The sequence below is a fragment of the Lepus europaeus genome, chromosome 22 (genome assembly GCF_033115175.1).
Source record: "Lepus europaeus isolate LE1 chromosome 22, mLepTim1.pri, whole genome shotgun sequence".
NCBI classification, from domain to species: Eukaryota; Metazoa; Chordata; class Mammalia; order Lagomorpha; family Leporidae; genus Lepus; species Lepus europaeus.
Window position 1 is genome coordinate 7,091,924 of NC_084848.1, and position 18,846 is coordinate 7,110,769.

General features: G+C 59.3%; 1 protein-coding gene across 1 annotated transcript; it reads right to left on the reverse strand.

Moving 5' to 3' along the window:
• Positions 1-213: 213 nt before the first annotated feature.
• BDKRB1 (bradykinin receptor B1) lies at positions 214-8,220 on the reverse strand. Its single transcript, XM_062181559.1, has 2 exons — positions 7,946-8,220; positions 214-2,958 (listed from the first exon to the last, which is right to left on the reverse strand). Exon 2 carries the CDS (start codon positions 2,946-2,948, stop codon positions 1,890-1,892), a length of 1,059 nt encoding a protein of 352 aa, XP_062037543.1. The 5' UTR covers positions 2,949-2,958; positions 7,946-8,220; the 3' UTR covers positions 214-1,889.
• Positions 8,221-18,846: the final 10,626 nt, after the last annotated feature.

Here is an 18,846-nt window from a genome sequence, read left to right on the forward strand (position 1 = left end):
GGCAAGGCATGGCATGGGTCCCGTGGCTGAGTCGCGCCAGGCCCAGTGCCAGGTGTGGGTTGGAGGAGAAGTCCCAGTCCCCGCCCCCTTCTAGAGAGAAAGCGGGAGCCATGCAGGCACCGGAGTGAGGGATGCCGAAGGCCGTTTGCCAACTCATCCTCCAGTGCAGCTGTGCCAGGTGAACCCATCAACCAGACCACAGGAATGGAAACCACGCCTTCCTCCCCCCCCCCCCCGCAGTGGGGATTCTTTTTTTTTTTTTTTTTTTTAAGATTTATTTTATTAGAGCCAGCACTGCGGCATAGCGGGTAAAGCTGCCGCCTGCAGTGCGGGCATCCCATTTGGGTGCCTGTTCGAGTCCCGGCTGCTCTATTTCTGATCCAGCTCTCCTCTATGGCCTGGGAGAGCACTAGAAGATGGCCCAAGTGGTTGGGCCCCTGCACCTGTGTGGGAGACCCAGAAGAAGCTACTGGCTCCTGGCTTCAGATCTATCCAGCTCCAGCCGTTGCAGCTGTTTGGGGAGTGAACCAGCAGATGGGAGACCTTTCTCCCTCTCTGCCTCTCCTCTCTGAACCACCGCTCTGAGCGGCCGCCCTGTAAGAGCAGTGTACAGACACCACGTTGCCCGAGTTACATGTGTGCAGCTGAATCTTGTCTGCTGACCCAAATCCTGGCCATCTGCACCACCGTCTGCTCTCAGGGAGCCCCCAGGGTGCACACTGCCGGGCTCCAGCGACAGTGGCCTCTTTCCCAGGCCCAAGTGGCCGGAGTCACCGTGCTGTTCCAGAGGGCCCAGTCCCTCCCATGCATCCCCAGGGCTGCGGTGCCCCCTCCCGGCCCACTGCCTGGGTGTCTTAGAGTCTGGTCCCTCCCCTCGTCCCTGCCCGTCTCTGGGTCTAGAACACCCCTTTCCCTGTTCGGCTTGGCCAACTGCTTGCTTTTTGGGTTTCAGCATCTACGCTTCTTCCTGGGGACACCCAGGCTGGGGTCCTTCTCTGAGCTCTTTGGGATCTGATGGTGGCGGTCACCGGGCTGAAGGACACTCTCCTAATTGTTGTCCCTTTGCTGTGAGCTCCTGGCAGGCAGGTCCCTGGGCAGGCTCAGCGCTGGGCTCGTGAGAACAGCAGGAGTGCCGATGCAGCCCCCTGGAGCAGCCCCCGCGCTCCTGCCGCTGCATCTCTGCGGCGCGACCCGGCCCTTCCCGCCCTGCTCCGGGCCTGCGGATGCCGCGCTGTGCTGGGACTCAGCTGCCAGGTGGCTCCCTTCCTGACCGTGTCCCAGATAAGCTGAGTCACAGATCCAGCCCTGGGATCCCCCTGCCCTCCTGCAATGGAGTGGTCTCGGGTCCCTGTGGATGGACGCTCCAGCCAGGTCTGCTCTGGTCTCTGGCAATCGGCCCAGACCGGAGCCGGTGGAGCGCGCAGAAGGAAACGTAGAGACGTCTTCCCCGGGCGCTGCCCCTGCTTGCCTGTAGCTGCTGTGACGGATGCCGCAAGCTCAGAGGTTTACAACCGCTGATTCTCTGACCACTCCCCAGGCTGGGAAGGAAAAACCCATTTGATGGGTAAGGCCAGGGGTGGGGAGGCAGGGCTGGCTCCTCCGGGGGTGTGAGGAAGAATGGAGTCCATAACTTCTCCAGTGTCCAGAGGCCACGGGACCGTGGCCGCCTCCTCGGCCTCGGGCTGTGTGGTCATGTCGCCTCCTGCGACCCCGACCCCCTTCCAAGGATCGCTGTGAGAACCCAGGATCCTCCACCTGACCCCAGTAGCAAGGGTCCCAGGGCCAGGACCTGGGCGTCCGTGCAGACCGGCGCTCAGCCCTCCCACAACCACATTTACCACATCAGAAAGGATGGACGAGAAAGCCGAGCCCCTTGGGTCCAAGCTGCTTTAATTCCGCCAGAAACCCCAGAGCATTTCTTTCCTACGGGACGAGGACACGGGCGCGAGACTCCTGGGGCTGCATTGTTGATAGAGTTCCCAGACCTTGGTCCTGAAGAGCCGGCCCACAAACACATAAATCACCGGGTTGAGGCAGCTGTTGACGAAAGCGAAGAAGTTGGACAGCTGCAGGCCCAGGTCGGTGAGCTCCTCCCAGAAGCAGCCCCCGACGGCGTGCACCTGCCACAGGCACTCCAGGAACGCGAAGAAGTGGTAGGGGGCCCAGCAGACCAGGAAGGCAGCCACGAGAGTGAGGATGAGCGCCGTGCTCTTGCCGTCCCTGGGGCCCCCGCACCGCGTGGGGACGAGCTCCCCCCGCCTCCGCAGGGAGGCCAGGATGTGGTAGTTGAAGAACAGGATGGCGGCCAGCGGGAGGAGGAAGCCCAGCAGGTTCAGCTCCACCATCCTCAGCCAGTGCCAGGCCTCGTGCGGGAGCAGCAGGATGCAGGCGGAGACGTTGAGCTCCGGGACGGCTCTGACGGAGCGCAGCACGAAGGTGGGGGTACTCAGGAGGCCCCCCGCGAGCCAGATGAGCGCGCAGGTGGCCTGAGCCCGCCGCCGCCGCCGCCCCCTCCGGCTGGCCATGGGGTGCACCAGCACGCTGTAGCGGTCCTGGCTGATGGCCACCACCAGGAAGATGCTAATGAACAGGTTGGCCTTGATGACCCCGTTCACGACGCGGCAGAGGGCGGCCCCGAAGGGCCAGTCGAACTGGTTCCGCACATTCTCTGCCCAGAAGGGCAAGCCCAGGACAAACACCAGGTCAGAAGCGGCGAGGTTGGCCAGGTAGATTTCTGCCACACTCAGTCGCCGCCGGGCCAGGAGGAAGACGGACAGGACAAAAGAGTTTCCCAGGAGGCCGAGGGTGAAGACGGCGATGATGAACGTGGGCAGCAGCCTGTGCAGCAGGTCCCAGGCGTCCAGGGCGCCGATGCAGGATGTGGCATTAGGAGGGGCGAGCTGGCTCTGGTTGGAGGGCTGGAGCTCCAGGGGGATCTGTGAGGCCATCCACAGTGACCTGAAAAGAGCAGCACACGGAATAACACGGGGGCCGGACCCAGCCTGCTGCCTGTATCGAACAATAAAGCTTTATCGGCACAGGGGTGCCGTGCGTGCCCGCGTCGTGTTCTGCTGCCTGTGCGCTATTGGTGTTCACCGAGCACCTCCTTTGCGTCAGGCACTGGGCATGGCATTTGGAACACAGACAAAAGTGGGAGTGAGCAGGCTGGCGGGCCAGCAGCGGAGGGCTGGCCGTGGGAACCGTGCGAAGCCGGCAGACTCCAGGTGCAGCCGAACCACCGCCATCATTTTCAGTTGGGTTTCGGTGTGAGAAGGGGGGACTTGGATGGTGCCACTTTGGACCCCAGCACCTGGAGGTGTGACATTGTCACCGACTGAGATGGAGCTGGCAGAGTGAAGATGGGGCCAGGACCTGGGGGGAGGGGGGCAGGTCAGTTTGGGGCTGGTTCGGGTTGAGATGTCCGCTGGACATCAAGGGCACGGTGAGATACATGAGTCTCGTGCTCAGGGGCGAGTCTGAGACAAGGACGCACATCCGGGAGTTTAACCACATGGATGGCGCTGGAAGCCGCAAGACTGGATGAAGTCACCGAGGGAAAGCACAGAGAAGCTAGTGAGGCGCTGGGCAGCCAGACCCACAGGGAACATGAGCCACGGTGGCCCAGTGCCCGCAAGACGCCCGAGGCACAGCATCTGGGAGAGGCTGGAGGCTCTGGCCACGGCGGCTTTGTTATTAATTGCAGGGCGTAGAACCACAACTCTCTGTTTATTTTCTTATTTTGCAATACTTTTAAATTTTGCAATAAATTCTGGCAATGATGTGCTAAAACACAAACATTACTGCACATTTAAGTATTGAACTTCTCAAGGAAGTTGATGATGAACATGTAATTTGCACAGAATGTAGACATTTACATCACTGGGGGCTGTGATGAGTTCATGGACCACAAGAAATCCTGACTCGAAGCTGCTCCTTTAGAGGTAGTGCTTTCTTTAAAGATGCGCTTATTTAAAAGGCAGACTTACAGAGAGCAAGAGAGAGAGAGAGAGAGAGCAAGAGAGAGATCTTCCACCCACTGTGGCCAGGGCTGGGTCCAGATGAAGCCAGGAGCCTCATCAGGGTCTCCCACATGAGTGGCAGGGGTCCAAGTACTTGGGTCATTTTCCACTGCTTTCCCAGGTGCATTAGCAGGGAGCTGGATCAGAAGTGGAACAGCCAGGACACAAACTGGCACTCATACAGGATGCTGGCACCCCAGGTGATGGCTTAACCCATGGCACCACAACACTGGCCCCTGAAGTTACTAATTTTAAGGAGATGGTGCCCTAAGACACGGGCTTCACCCCCATAGTCACAGAAGCCGCGAGACACACAGCGGCTCTTCGGTTCCACCTGTTCATGCACAGGGGCACAGCAATGGCTGCTTAGGCGCCAGCTCTGTAAGAACTTGACAGACGAGAGTGTACTGTCAGACCCTCACATTCTTCCAAGAGAAAGAGCAGCAAATCCCAGTCGCCACTCAGTCCTTCACCTGGAACCGGAGAGGGCTTCTGCAAGCTCATTCCAGCCAAGCGAGACAACAGACCTTCTTTAAATTCAGCCTAAAGTGTTTACAAGTTACTGCCTTTTTGTGAGGGTAATGCAAACACACGTTGTGGCCTGGTAGCCACAGTATCCTCACTAAATGAAGAGATCGATAAAACAGAATAGTAATGGAATAGACTGTGGCGCCCACATGATTTGTAATTGCATCTAAGTTCTAGAATTCTGCCAGTGAAGTAGATGGTTTATTTCACAGAATTTATAAAATTTTAGAGCAAAGGCACAAATTTACTCAACTACCAGCTTCGTGGTGAAGTTGATGATGATTTTTAAAAAGATTTATTTATTTACTTGAAAGTCAGAGTTACACAGAGAAGGAGAGGCAGACAGAGAGAGAGAGAGAGAGAGAGAGAGAAAGTCCTCCATCCACAGGTTCACTCTCTAAATGGCCACAACGGCCGGAGCTGGGCTGATCCGATCCGAAGCCGGGATCCAGGAGCTTCTTCTAGATCTCTCACACAGGTGTAGGGGCCCAAAGACTTGGGCCATCTTCTACTGCTTTCCCAGGCCACAGCAGAGAGCTGGATCAGAAGTAGAGCAGCCAGGTCTTGAACCAGCGCCCATTTGGGATGCCAGCACTGCAGGTGGCGGCTTTACCCTCTAGGCCACAGTGCCAGCCCCTTGTTTAAAGATTTTTTAAAAACTGTTTTTGACTAGAGCTACTTTATAACTCTGTTGATACAATGTAACAAAATTTTTGTTGTATGTGTATCTGTCCATAAACCTTCCTATTCATTTACATAATTTTATAAATATATTACACATCTATATACTTATTTGAAAGAGCAGAGATACAAAAGAGAGAGCGAGCGAGTGAGAGAGAGAGAGAGAGATCTCCCATCTCTCCCATCTGCTGGTTCACTTCCCAAATGCCTACACCAGCCAGGGCTGGGCCGGGCCACAGCCAGGAGCCCGGAACTCCATGCAGGTCTCCCACAGGGGTGGCAGGGACCCAGGTACCTGAGCCACGACTGCTGCCTGCCAGGGTGTGGGACGTGGAGGGCGCACCTGAACCCAGGCCTCTGATACAGGCCGTGAGCATCCCAAGCAGTATCTTAGCCTCCACACCAAACGCCTGCCCCAGAGACTTAATTCTTTGTTCAATAGTTCTGACAGTGCTGGGGGAACCCGACCCATCGGCTGTGTGTGTAGAGATGCACCTTGGTGCCCCGCCCGGCAGCGTCCGGATGACACCCCGACACAGCTCGGTCCTGACGACGGGCAGGAAGGCCAGGTCTATTCCTGGATGCTGCAGGTGCGAATCTGTGCATTTCTGTCTGCTTGGCTGTGTCCTGTCCCCTGCCATGCTCAGCTTAGGGGCAGTCCTGGAGTGAGCAGAGCCCTGGATCTGGCCAGGGCGGTGGTACTGGGCCGCTCTGCCCCAGTCCCTCTGCAGGGCTCAGGCCCCCACCCTGCAGCTGCTGGGATAGGGCCTGCTGGCTCTCCGTCTGTGCACTGCCCTCGGCCTCAGGGGGCTGCCCTGCCAAGGGGCAGCACACGCCAGCGACCGGCCAGGCCCCAGCCTCCTCGTGGGATGATGCTAAAAGCCCGCTCCCCTCCAGAGTGTCCTGCGCCCGCCTCCCTCAGCCCGAGCACACGGCCGAACACCTGCAGGGACCCCGTCTCAGAACCCGTTTCCAGATGTCTGCTCCAAGCCCCTGGGCCACGGCTGTGCCCAGTGAAGACAGAGAGGCGAGAGAACGCCACACTGGGTTCCAGCGCAGGTGCGTGCATCCCTGGGGGAGGCTGCGTGCGTTGGGTGGGAAGGAGGTGGGACTGGCGTGAGCAGGGGCAAGAGGAGGGTGTGCGGCTTCCCCAGTGTCCTGGGCAGAATGACGTCCCCAAAAGAGGGGTTCAGGCCCTGACTCGTGGTGAGTTTGGCCTCACTTTGCCAGTGTATTCAAGGGGAAGACGCACGGGATGAGGGTGCCCCCTAATCCAGAGACCGGAGCTTCTCTAAGTAGGGGATGCACTGGGGACGAGGCCGGAGGTGGAGATTGGAGGGTTGCACCTGCAAGCCGAGGAGGGCAAAGGACTGCAGCCACCTCCGGAAGTCAGGGGGCGGCGGTGGGGGGGTCTTCCCAGGAGCCCAGCCCACAGACACCTTGGTTTCATAGCTTGGGCCTCTGGGACCTTGATGTCCACTCCCCCAGCCTCAGGTCTTTAGCAGGTGCAGCGACCCCAGGAAGCCAACACACCCTGAAAACCTGGCTTCTTGGGGGCCCGGGGGCGCCCCCAGCGGCTGCCCCGGGTCCTTGTGTGCACTGGGCCTCAGGTCACCGCTTCCCGTGCCACTCTCCGCAGGTGCCCGGGCGGACCTGCACCATGTGGCAGGCCCGGCCCTGCCTCCCCCAGCGCTGGGGCTGCTGCCCAGGCCTGGCTGCCAGCGGATGGCCTCGCCTGTGCTCTGCCGAGGGTCACGGCCTGTGCCTCACTGTAGTGGCTCGGTCCCGGCCACACGCCTGGGAGGAGCGACGGGCACTGCAGTCCCCATCGAACAGATGGGGGGAAAGCAAAGGTGTCCGGGGCTACCCAGCGGGCTCTGTGTGATCACGAAGGTGCCCATGGGAGAAAGAGCATGGCCGGAAGTCAGGGACCCCCAGCTAGCCCGGGCCAAGAGCTCGAACCTGACCAGGTCAGCAGACCAAGGACGTCAGCGGCCACGTCCGACCAAGCCAGGCGTTTCATTTTCGCAGGGGCTGTCGTCACCAGCGGCTGCCGGGTCATTAAGTCCCTTCCCTCGTTCTAAGCTCTCTGATTTCCACTGGGCACATAGTAGGTGCTCCGGACACAGCAGTTTTGACATTATTAATAATGATTGGATCTATCTGAGAATTCCAGGAAGGACGCGGGGCAAGTGTGCCAGAGACAAGGATTCTGGAATTCCTGCGTGATGGATGCTGGGCTCCGCGCACGTTAACCTCGGCAGTGCTGTGGGGGTCGGCAGCGTCTCTTCCACGCTCAGCCTGCTTTGAATGAACTCCGTTTCAGGGGCGATAAAGGAGCTCGAAATGCAGCCACCGGTGCTGAAGCTGACACAGGTAACCTGGCCAGTTACCCGGAGACGCCAGTGGTTGGGGCCCGAGCCGGGCTCTGACGGCCGGATTCAGCCTGGCAGGGTAGCCTGCCCTGGACCTCCACAGAGGCTGGGACTTTCTTCCCAAACACTTCCCTTTCCTTCGTGTTCTGAAAAAGCGATCAAAACCCAGCCAAGGTACGGAACAACAACAACAACAAATCCTTTAAAATTGATTTAGAAAAAAAGGGCATATTCAGAAGCAGACAATTGTGGTAGGAAAGGAGCTGCTCTGCGGGCGTTCCTCTCTGGGGCCAGTCTGTTCTGGTTCAGGACTGTAGGAGAGAAGGAGACGGGATTACTTACCCGGCCGGGACAGGCAGGCGCTCCGGACTCCGGCTGGCCTTGGCTGGCGGTGGGAGCTGCCGGTGGGAGTGTGGCCGCCTTAAATAATACCACCTCGCCTCCAGTGACCTCACGGGGCGACTATGAAAAAGTGAGTCTGATGTGGAGGGGCCGGCCGGGTGGGAGAGGAGGAGCTCTCCTCCCCTTGGCCCTGCAGGGACGGTAGGAAATTACCTCCTGGCTGGCGTAGCATCCGGGAGCCGCCACCCGGCTCCAGATCTGTGCCTGGGCCACACGTGGGCGTGGCTGCCTTCCTGCAGGGCTCACAGCGCCGCTGGCACCGAGTGGTGGCCTCAGCCCCGCTCCCAGCTGGCTCCTGTGCATCTGGCGGTTCTGAAGCACTTTTTTTTTTTTTTTTTAAACGGGAGCCAACTTGACTGTCGTCTTTTGAATCTTGGCCGTGAAGGCCGCGACGCCAGGAATCCATCAGTCTGGGCCCCGTTATACAAACAGGGAACTGGGAAACCGGCTGACTCATGTGTTGCTCAGAGCGGAGTCAGATCGCAGGCACTTTTCCCCAACCTCCCCGGCAGTCCTGAAATCTCTTCTGTGCGAGTCTTTGGGGCACAGGGGGCCGACCCCACAGAAGCCTCGAGCTCCAGACCAGACGCCTGTGGTTTTGAGAGGCTTGCGACCGAACGCCACTGACCTGCGGGAGACCCGCCGGGGATTCAGGACTTGACTCCTGGCTTCCAGAAAAGCGATCCCCTAACGCCCAGGACGGAAGCGGTCCCCTGGGTCCTTTTCTGTGACTGAAACCTCAGAAGCTTCCGCTGCTGGTTCAGCTCCCAAATGCCCACAACAGTCGGAGGTGGGCCGGGCCGAAGCCAGGAGCTAACGCCATCTGCCATCTGAGTCCCCCATGTGCCCTGGGGCCGTCACCTGCTGCCTCCCAGGGTGTGCGTTAGCAGGAAGCAGAACTGGAAGCTGAGCCAGGGTTCAAATGCAGGCCAGGGTGGCCTGTGGGTGTCCCCAAATAGCATCTTGACTTCTGCACCCCGCGCCCGCCCCCAGGAAGGCAGATTCCAAGGATCAGGAGCAGGTGCAGGTTCAGGGAGGAAGCGGGGAGCTGCACTGGTGAGGGAAGATCTCCTATTCAGGGGAGGCCTCTCTGGTGGGATGTGGTGGGGCCATGTGTGGGTCACGACAGGTTTATGTGGGAGAGCACTCATGCCTCACGTGTGTCTGTCTGTCCGGTGTTTGCTGGCGGGAGAATGGGAGGCCGGCTCTGCCAGGACGGGGGCACTGGGTCTGATTTTGGCTTGTCCAGAAGATGGGCCGGGAGGAGAATGGCCCGAGTATGATGTGGTCGTGGCCGTGGCTGTGGCAGGGTCTGGGCTATCAGTGCACCAAGTGCCATTGCTCGGGACTGAGTCTGTGGGGTCCCACTCTAGGGGGGGTGGGGTTAGGTGGGAATGGAAGAATTGTTTGTTGCCAGTGTTACTCGCCCAGGACAGGAATCAGGGAGCAGGCAGGGAGGGGTGAGGCTCCACCCGTGCAGAGAAAACACAGGGCCGGGGACAGGAGGGGCAGAGGGGCAGAGGGGCAGAGGAGGCCGGGAGGGGGCTCTGCTGCAGCTTCGCTTCCTTTTCCAGTGTTGCTCTGTCTGTCTGACTGCTGGTGGGGGCTGCACTTGCTCAAGGTCCTCTGGGCTTATGGGTGAAGAGGCAGGCGGCGCAGGGGCCAGGGCTGCCGTCTGGAGGGAGCGGACAGCCTGGCCAGCTCGCTGGGACAGGCCAACATGCCCTGGGCTTGTCCTTAACCCCACTGGTGGGCACCCCAGGCAGGCTGCACCTGCTGCCGCATGTGTCGGCTAGACCGCTCTAGGGGAGCGAGCCCCGGTGTTGGGGGCACTCGGGGACGGAGGCACAGGGTCACTCTCCAGATCGCCGATCGCTCCAGTCTGCAGTCACCTTGTCCACTCTCCTTTTCTGGGCCTGTCTGGCCCAGAGGAAAGATTCTAGAACACTTGACTCGACACATGTTCCCTACAAGCAGAGTGGAGAGCGGGCTGGGCGGAATCTGAGATGCACGTGAGAAGCCCGAAGGACAAAGTCCCCGTGCGTCCTGTACTGGTCTGGGGGGGCCCTTGGCCGGACCCCATACCTCCTCTTCTCATGCACCTGCGGGCTATCTCTGTCCTTGAAGGCAACTATTTTTTTTTTTAATTTTTTGACAGGTAGAGTTATAGACAGTGAGAGACAGAGAGAAAGGTCTTCCTTCCGTTGGTTCACCCCCCAAATGGCTGCTAGGGCTGGCGCTACGCCGATCTGAAGCCGGGAGCCAGGTGCTTCCTCCTGGTTTCCCATGCAGGTGCAGGGCCCAAGCACTTGGGCCATCCTCCACTGCCCTCCCGGGCCACAGCAGAGAGCTGGGCTGGAAGAGGAGCAACCAGGACAGAATCCGGCACCCATATGGGATGCCGGCGCTGCAGGCGGAAGATTAACCAAGTAAGTCACGGCGCCAGCCCCAAAGGCAGATATTTTGGCCTTTATAGTACGGATTGTTTCTCCAGATTATATGAAACATGAATGTTATCTCCGTTAAGGGAAACTATATTTCCTCGAACCAATCTCATTCTCCTAGTACTAACCCCCTGAGAAAGAAGCATGTGGTTTTCAGGCATGGAGAGCGAAGCCACTGGCAGACAACGAGCTCCATGAAGGACCTCTGTGAGCGAGACCCCGGGGGAAAGAACGGGCCATCAGAGAAGGAGGTACCTTTCTCTGGAGGGAGGAGAGAACTTCCACTTTGACTATGGCCTTGTCTAAATAAGGTCGTAGTCTGTGAACTCAAGAGGCTTCCATAGCCTTGGCAGCTCATGACAAGAGCCTTGGGTGATCACTGACATCATAAATAAGAGTGTCAATTGTTAAATCAACAACAGGAATCACTGTGCACTTACTCCCCATGTAGGATCTCTGTCCTTAATGTGTTGTATTATGTGAATTAATGGCAAAACTAGTACTCAAACAGTACTCTATACTTTTTGTGTCTGTGTGGGTGCCAACTGTTGAAATCTTTACTTTGTATATACTAAGTTGATCTTCTGTATATAAAGTTAATTAAAAATGAATCTGAATGAAGAATGGGATGGGAGAGGGAGTGGGAGATGGGACCGGAGGGGAGAAGGAGGGCAGGTATGGGGGGAAGAATTGCTACATTCCTATAGCTGTACCTACAAAATTTGCATTCATTAAATAGAAGCTTAAAAAAAAGAAAACAAACAAACAAACAAAAAAAGCTGTGACCGCAAGCAGAAAAGCCCTTGTAAAACTAATCAAAGGTGATGGTTGCTCTGACAGCAGTCCCCGCCCATCTTTGGGCTCGTGGTTCCACACCTCGCTGGAACACAGCATGAGCAGCGCCCCCCCCCCCCCCAGCACCGGGGACGCCTCTCTCATCGCCTCCACCTGCAGAGCCGGGGGAGCGAACACAGCTGGGCCGGGGGCACTGTCGGCTCTGCCCGAGGCTGTCTGCAGACCCCTCCCCTTGCAGGCTGGCAGCCGGCAGCCCGACCCCGAGGGACCCCGAACCCCTCCCTGGTCTTGCCGTGACACCAACGGCCATCTCCCAGCCGAGAGGATGGGTCACAGGCTCCCAGCAGCCCCTGGCCTCCCCTGCCTGGGAGGTTTTGCAAAGAATGACCTCCCCAACCCCTCCGGGTGAGGGCTCCTCACTGTCCGAGCCGTCGGCACCGGCTGCTCCCCCATAGCACGGGTTTAGAAAAGCACAGGATGACAGCTGGGGACGCGAGTGTGTCCTGGGGTCCAGGCTCTCGGTGCTGCCCTGGCCTGAGCCAGTGCCCAAGCCCCGGGTGCTGACTCCAGGACGGGAGGGTGGAGGAAGCTCTGCGGGGCCGGGGTTCCACGGACCAGGACAGTGCAGAAAACGTCCATCTACGACTCTCACTCCCCATGCCGGCGTGCCGTGGGAACCAAGGACTTTCCACCTGGGCGATGGGACCACCAAGAACCCCACACGTGAGTGCAGCCCAGGGCAGCACGCGGAAGGGTTTTATGACCGGAGCTCATCGGCTGCTTTGTCGGCTAGATCTGAGTTGGGCCACCCAGCGTCCCCACTTGAACCCCCCCGCCCCAAGGCTCTGCCCAGGCACAACACTACGCGATGGCTGTGGCCCTCAAGTCTGCAGGTGACACACTCGGCCACTTCCCTGAGCGTCCCCACGAGTTACCGCCCCTGAGCTCCCCAGTCTGCTCTGAACATGCCGTGTCCCCCCTCACCACAGGGCCTTTGCACGGCTCATTCTCCTCACCCGGAGCTCCCCCCGTGCAGAGCCACAGGCTTGCTGCCACGGGTCCCTGGAAACAAGCCCCCTCCCCTGTCCATCACCACCGTGGCTCACAGACCCCATCATGCGTAGCAGGCGTTCAAGTGGCTCTCTCTCACTTCCTGTCTCCTGCACTGCAGCCAGCTCCACCCAGCCAGGGATTTACCTCTAGATGAGGGCCAGAGACCCAGCCTCACAACGGGGCCGACACGCAGAGAACTGCTGGATGCATTCACAACCCCCTTTGTACATACAGCCCAAGGCTGGTCTGATGTCAGCAATCGAGGCCGGAATCCCTTGTGGGTGCTGGGGGTCCCTGCCCCCCGAGGAGCGCCCAGCAGTGTGGCTGAGGGGAAACAGCAGGGGCTACAAGGTGGCCCCAGCTCTGCCTGAGCACGAAGACCACACTTCACCCTGCCCAAGGCCGAGAGTGATGGCTGATATGGACCAACCAGGCTGGGCCATGGGCCCTGATCCGGCGTGTCCTGAGAGTGTTTCTGGAATGGGCTCACAGTGTGGGGGGTCTCACCAGGACACTGCAGGCCTGAGAGGAAGAGACAGGAGAGCGCGTCCTCCTGGCCTGTTTGCAGCGGGGGCACCATCGTCTGCCCTCGGCTGGGCCCCTCGCGTGCGTCTCAGGGCTCACACTTGAACCAGAACCACGCCACTCACCCTCCCGGGTCTCCAGGCTGCGGACAGCACGTCGTGGGGACTCTCTTTTCTTTTGTTTATTTGAAAGGCAGGGAGATAGATACAGGGGGTGGGGCAGGGTTGGGGAGGAGAGAGCAAGAGAGCGAGAGCGAGAGAGAGAGAGAATTCGGAGGCTCCACAATGTCTGAACCGCTGTTTTGACGAAATCCTTCCCTGTCCATGTCTGTATCTCCTCCTGGTTCTGCATCTTTGGAGAACCCTGATGTGCAGGGTCTGGGAAGACTTCATGGTGAGGGTTATTTGAGCTGGGTTTTGATAGATGAATAGGAGCTTGGAAGGCAGGGAAGCTGGAAAATGCTTGGTAGGTAGCACGTTCCTGATGTGTATCATAAACACACACACATGTGTGCAAGCCTTGGTGGAGGGCTCGCTTAGGACTTGGAGTCAGGACATCCAGGCCCCGGGCTCCCATTCCTCCTAGGAGCATCGCTTAGCTTCTAAACTCGCGCAGGCCCTGTGCAGGCTCTGGGTTTGGTGCAGGGAAGAGAATTAGACAGACAGTGTCAGCCCAACGTGGGCGGCGGTCTCTGAGGGCGTAAACGGAAGGAGGGCTGGGGATCTCCCATCTGCTGGTTCTCTCCCCAAGTGCCCACAACAGCCAGGGCCGGCCAGGCTGGAGCTGTGCACCTGGAACTCCTCCAGGTCTCCTGCGTGGGTGGCAGGGGTCCCGTTACGTGCGCCAGCCCCGTTGCCTCCAAGGGAGCACACTGGCGGATAGCTTCACTCAGAGGCAGAGGCAGGATTTGAACCCAGGCGCTCCGATATGGGATTTGGGCATCCCGAGTGGCGTCTTGCCCGCTGCCCCGAGTGCCCGCCCTCCCTGCCTACTGAGCACTGCTGTGAGGATCAAGTGGATGCCCGGGGACATGGGTGGCACAGCGGAGGCTGCAATGAACGTGGGCACGTGGGCGTGTCTTCCTGTCTCCCGGCTCTCTCTCTGTACACTGGTGGAAATGGCTCCGTGGATAAGCTCTTACACCTGTCTGCCATCGGCCTGGACCTTTAGCTGGCCCGTGTGTACTGCAAAGAATGGAGCCTTGGACAAAAGCAGTTGTCCTTGGAGCCAGGGGTCTTCCTGCCGTGGTTAGTGAGCTGCCCGTGGGTTGTCTCGCTGGGCAGCTGATGCCAGTGCCAGCATCGTTAGTGCAGTCGCGTGAGCTGCACAACCCTGGGTGCAGGGGAACAGGAATGGCTGAAGACGATGGTACCTTCTCCTGGAAACTTGGAATCACCCCTGATTCGTCGGGGCTACAGATGTGGGATGGAGAAAGACGTGCCAATGGGGAGACCCACCCGTGAATCTGACCATGGTTTCAGGAAGAAGCTGAAAGGTTGCAGGAAGCTCCCAGAAAGATGTGAGGTTTGTTCTTTGGGAGGCCAGGGAGGCAGCAGGAGAACTTGCACTGGATCCCAGAGAATGAGAAGATCCAGGTGCCACACAGGAGAGGTCCATGCAGGTGGAGCAAACAGCATAAGCAAAGGTCCTGGGGCCAGGACAGCTTGGTGTGCCGGGGGAGCTGAGAATGCTTGTACAGACACAGAGCAGCCGGCTGAGACCCGGCGAGACTGGGCAGCTTAGGGAGTGTGGGGAGGGCTAGTCCACAGGTCCAGTAGGCTGCAGGAGGTCTGGGGACCAGAGAGGAGAAGGGAGAAGGGTTGGGCAAAGGGCACACTGAGCGTGAAGTGGTCCCAAGAAGGCCTGGCTGACCCGGAGATTCTGAAGGCCGGAGCAGCCTTCGGAGCTGTCTGAGTCGGGGCAAGAAGCCTGGGCCTCCCCCGTCTCCCACCGGCCGCGGGATGTTCTGCAAAGGGCTGTGCCGCGGGGAGGCTGCACTCCCAGCCGAGGGCCGGCCGTGGCGAGGTTCCCGGCAGGTGGGAACCAAGTCTGTCATTCGGAAAGAGGGGGACCTGCGTGGCACAGCTGCCAGCAGTGCTGGGAACCATGGAAGGCACCGAGCCTTTGCAAAGCTCACCCTGGCTCTAGGGGACAGGTGCATCGGAGTGGCTCTGCCGGTGGGTGTGAGATGGAGGTGGAGCGACCTGGTGGTGCCCAGTGTGTGGAGGAGGAGACAAGGGAAGGATTTTCTAGGCTTCTGGCTGGCACAGCTCAGGTTTCCAGTTGCTGCTACAGGACGAGGAAGAGAGGATGTTTCTTAGGGAGGAACAAAAGGCTCTGTTTGGACTGCAGTTTGACATGAGTGTGCAGGTGGCGCTGTGGTGCAGCGGGCTAAGCCTCCGCCTGCCGTGCCGGCATCCCATATGCCGCTGGTTGCTCCCACAAGGGTCCTGGTTGCTCCACTTCCGATCCAGCTCCCTGCTAATGCACCTGGGGAGGCAGTGGAGGATGGCCCAAGTGCTTGGGCCCCTGCACCCACGTGGGAGACCCAGAAGAAGCTCCTGGCTTCTGGTTTTGGATTGGCCCGGCTCTGGCTATTTTGGCCATCTGGGGAGTGAACCAGTGATGGAAGCCCTCTCTCTCTCTCTCCCTCTCTCTCTGTAACTCTGCCTCTCAAATAAATAAATCAATCTTAATAAAAGAGAGATGTGAGCGGCATTTGGAGCCTAGACAGCTTCTAAGACGATACCTTCACCCTGAGAGTTGCTGACACGAGGCATCAGGTTCTCCAGGAAAGCAGAGCCCAGGGGAGGCCTACCTGTCTCTAGGCTGCCCTGCCTCCATCTGTCTGTCTGTCATCGATCCATCAATCACTTATCTATCTGCCAATCTGTCTGTCTATCCATCTACCCTACCTATCTATCTATCTATGTATCTATCTATCTATCTATCATCTCTCTGTCTCTGTTTTTCTATTGTAAGGAAGTGGCTCACATGACAGAGAGGTGTGATAACCCCCAAACCTGCAGGGCAGCCCAGCAGGCTGGAAACTCTGGCAGGGTTGGCGCTGTGTCCTGAGCTAGAATCTGTCTCCCACTGCGTAGAGGAGGCCCAGCCACGTGGCTAAGAGTGATTTCCATGGCTTGAAGCCGGCTGGGTGTAGGCCCCACCGCCACGGGCACACACCTCCACAGAACGTGTAGCTTCGGGTTTGATCAAACAGCTTGGCCCTGCAGCCCAGCCAGCTCGGCACATAAAGCTCTCAACCACAGCCGGTGTTCAGAGCACCATTCTGGCTGGGGGCGGCTGCGGGGGGGGTCAGGTCAGGGAGGAGAAGCAGGAGGAGGCCCGAGACACAGAGCGGGGGCGCCGGGCAGCCAGAGCCTGAAGGAGCAGCTGGTGAGGGTCGGAGTCTGTGCCAATCGAGTCGGGAGGCCGGGGCAGACAGCAGAGTGCAGCAGGTCTCTCTCCTGCAGGACTTCTCAGGGCCTTTAATGTGCGTCCACGTGTTGTGAAGCCCCGTGGGCGAGGAAGATGCCATGGGTACATTTCAGCCTTATTTGACCAATCAGGAGCCAGGATTGTTTTGGGGGCGTGGGGGGGGGGACTTTGGGAAACTCCATGGAAGCCATCCACAGACGCGGAAGAGCGAAAGGTTGGAAGTGAGCGGCGCAGCTCTGGAGGAAAGTGGGGTCAGGGCTGAGCTGGGGAGCGTGCATCCTCACGCTGCCGCAGGAGACCTCATCTCAGAAGGAGGTGATCCCTTCTCCCCGTGGAGCAGCAGGAGGAGGGCCCCAGGAACTGCCCCCCACCACGCAGGGTGGCCTGTCTCCCGGGATGGCGCGTCCCGGCTTTGCCTTCCACCCGATGCAGGACACTCTGTGAGCAAATCTGAACCCAGACAAGACCTGGGCCCCTGAGGTCTGATTTGGGCAGGAGTAGGCTGTGGAGTCACCTTGCTGGATTTATTGGAGAGGGAGAGAGCGAGAGAGGAAGGGAGGGGGCGGGGGCAGGGGGGTCCAATTCGCTGGTTCACTCCCCAGCCGCCTGCTCCAGGTCTCCCCCGTGGCAGCAGAGACCCAGCTGTTGGACCATCACTGCTGCCTCCCAGCGTCTGCATTAGTGGGAAGTTGGAGCTGGGAATGAACCAGGTGCTGTGATGTGGGACCTGGGGGCTGAGTGCGGGCTCCCCTGCCGGGGCTCGTGTCCTCCTCAGTCCATCGCTGTCAAACCAGGGATCCCAGGACATGTTCTATGCCACCCCCAGAAGCTCGGTTTCCTAATCTGTGGAGTGGCTACTTTGCAGAGTGTGGAAATCGCATGAGCTAATGCGGTGAGGCGGCTGCCTGGGTAGGCGTGCAGTAGCGGTTGTCCCGATTTTATCATTTTGCTGTTGCGCAAGGTAGTGGTCATGTCAGCACAGGAGGGGCCGCCCAAGAGCCTCTTGATCTTGGCCAGAACCACGGAGAGGAAGCAGATGTCCCCGGGGGGGCCCGCTGGGGGGTCTCGGAGGGTGACTCAGCAGGGAGACAGGCATCCAGAGAAGACCCGGAGCCCCATTTCTGGCCATCTTTCAGGGTTGTAGATCTGCCGCCTCGCCCCCTGTCGGCTTGGGGGCTGGGCTGCGTGCAAGCCAGGAGCTGGGCCTGGTGGTTTCTGCTTAACTGGTTCTGAGACTCCCCGAAGTAGCCTGCCCTCAACAGTCTGGGGAGGCAGAGGGGCGCAGGGCAGCCCAGGGCCTGGGCTTGCAGACGGCTCTGTAAACCCAGCGCCACCAGCCTGCGGCTCACACGGCGGGGACCTGGTGCCATGTGACCTTGGGAAGCGCCCAGTGCCTTCTGGTGGAAAAATCCTCTAAAACTCCCTAAGCCTGCGTGGCCTGGGCTTTCGTAGGAAGCGTCCTCTCCCCGGCTAGAATCTGCAGCTCCAAGAGGATCCGCAGGGAGGCCCCGCTGCACTCTTCCGTGGCTGGGAAAAGGCATGCGTGTCTGCCGACCGGCAGTCCCGGTGGGCGCACACTCAGCACTGTCTCAGCACCTGCGTCCCATCGCTGCCGCTGCCCTGCCAGGCACCGCCTACGGCGTGGCGCGAACAACTGAGATCCATCCACTCGAACCTCAGGGTTCCTCCTGGAGGCCCCGGGCGGAGACCACGCTTGCTCCTCCCCAGCTCCTGGGGGTTCCAGGCAGCCCTCTGCCTCCCTGGGCTTGTCGGGATCATCGCCTGCCCCTGTGCCTCCTCCTCTGTCCCCGTGTCTTCTCCTTTTATCCCACGGACACTGGTCATTGGATGTAGGGCCCACCTGAACCTACCACGACCTCTCTCCGTTCTGCAGAGACCTCCTTCCCGACTCAAGTCACAGTCTGAGCTTCCAGGTAGACGTGGATTTTAGGGGGGGGGCATGCTTTGACCCTTCCTGCATAGCAGCTGTATCTGACTTAACCTTTGCCAACCCTCACCGAGGGGACAACAGAGACCCCAATGGGCCAAGCGCCCGTGCCCGAGTTCCCACAGCCAGGGTGTGGCAGAGCGGAGCTGCCAACCAGGGTGGCCTTGTTCACGCCATGCTTGATGGTTCCCAAGGGCCCCTTTCCAGAGTCATCGTGTCAGAGTGCGCCAGGCTTCCTCAGGGCGCCATCGCCCCAGAGAAGGAGACTGAGGTCAAGGGCAGGGAGGGGGATGGGTCACGTGACTTGATCACATGGTCGTCACATGGTCAGCCAGTGGCGGAGCAGGGCCCCGCTGGGTCCCCAGAGTTCTTTCTTTGCAGTTCAAGGTCCGACCTCAGTGTGAGGCGGGTGAAGGAGTCAGAGGCCTGAGATGCGTTCTGTGGCTCCGCCTGTGTGAAAGTCCGGGCAGCCCAGGCCAGAGGCCGGAGGGTGCGTGGGTGCTGGGGGGGCCACTGGAGGAAACGGGGCCCCTCCTTGGGGTGACGATGCTGCTTTGGAGTGAAGACCCTGAAAACAAGGAAAAGCTGAGACCGATGACCTGTGCGGCAGGTGGATTATAATCCATAAAGCTCTC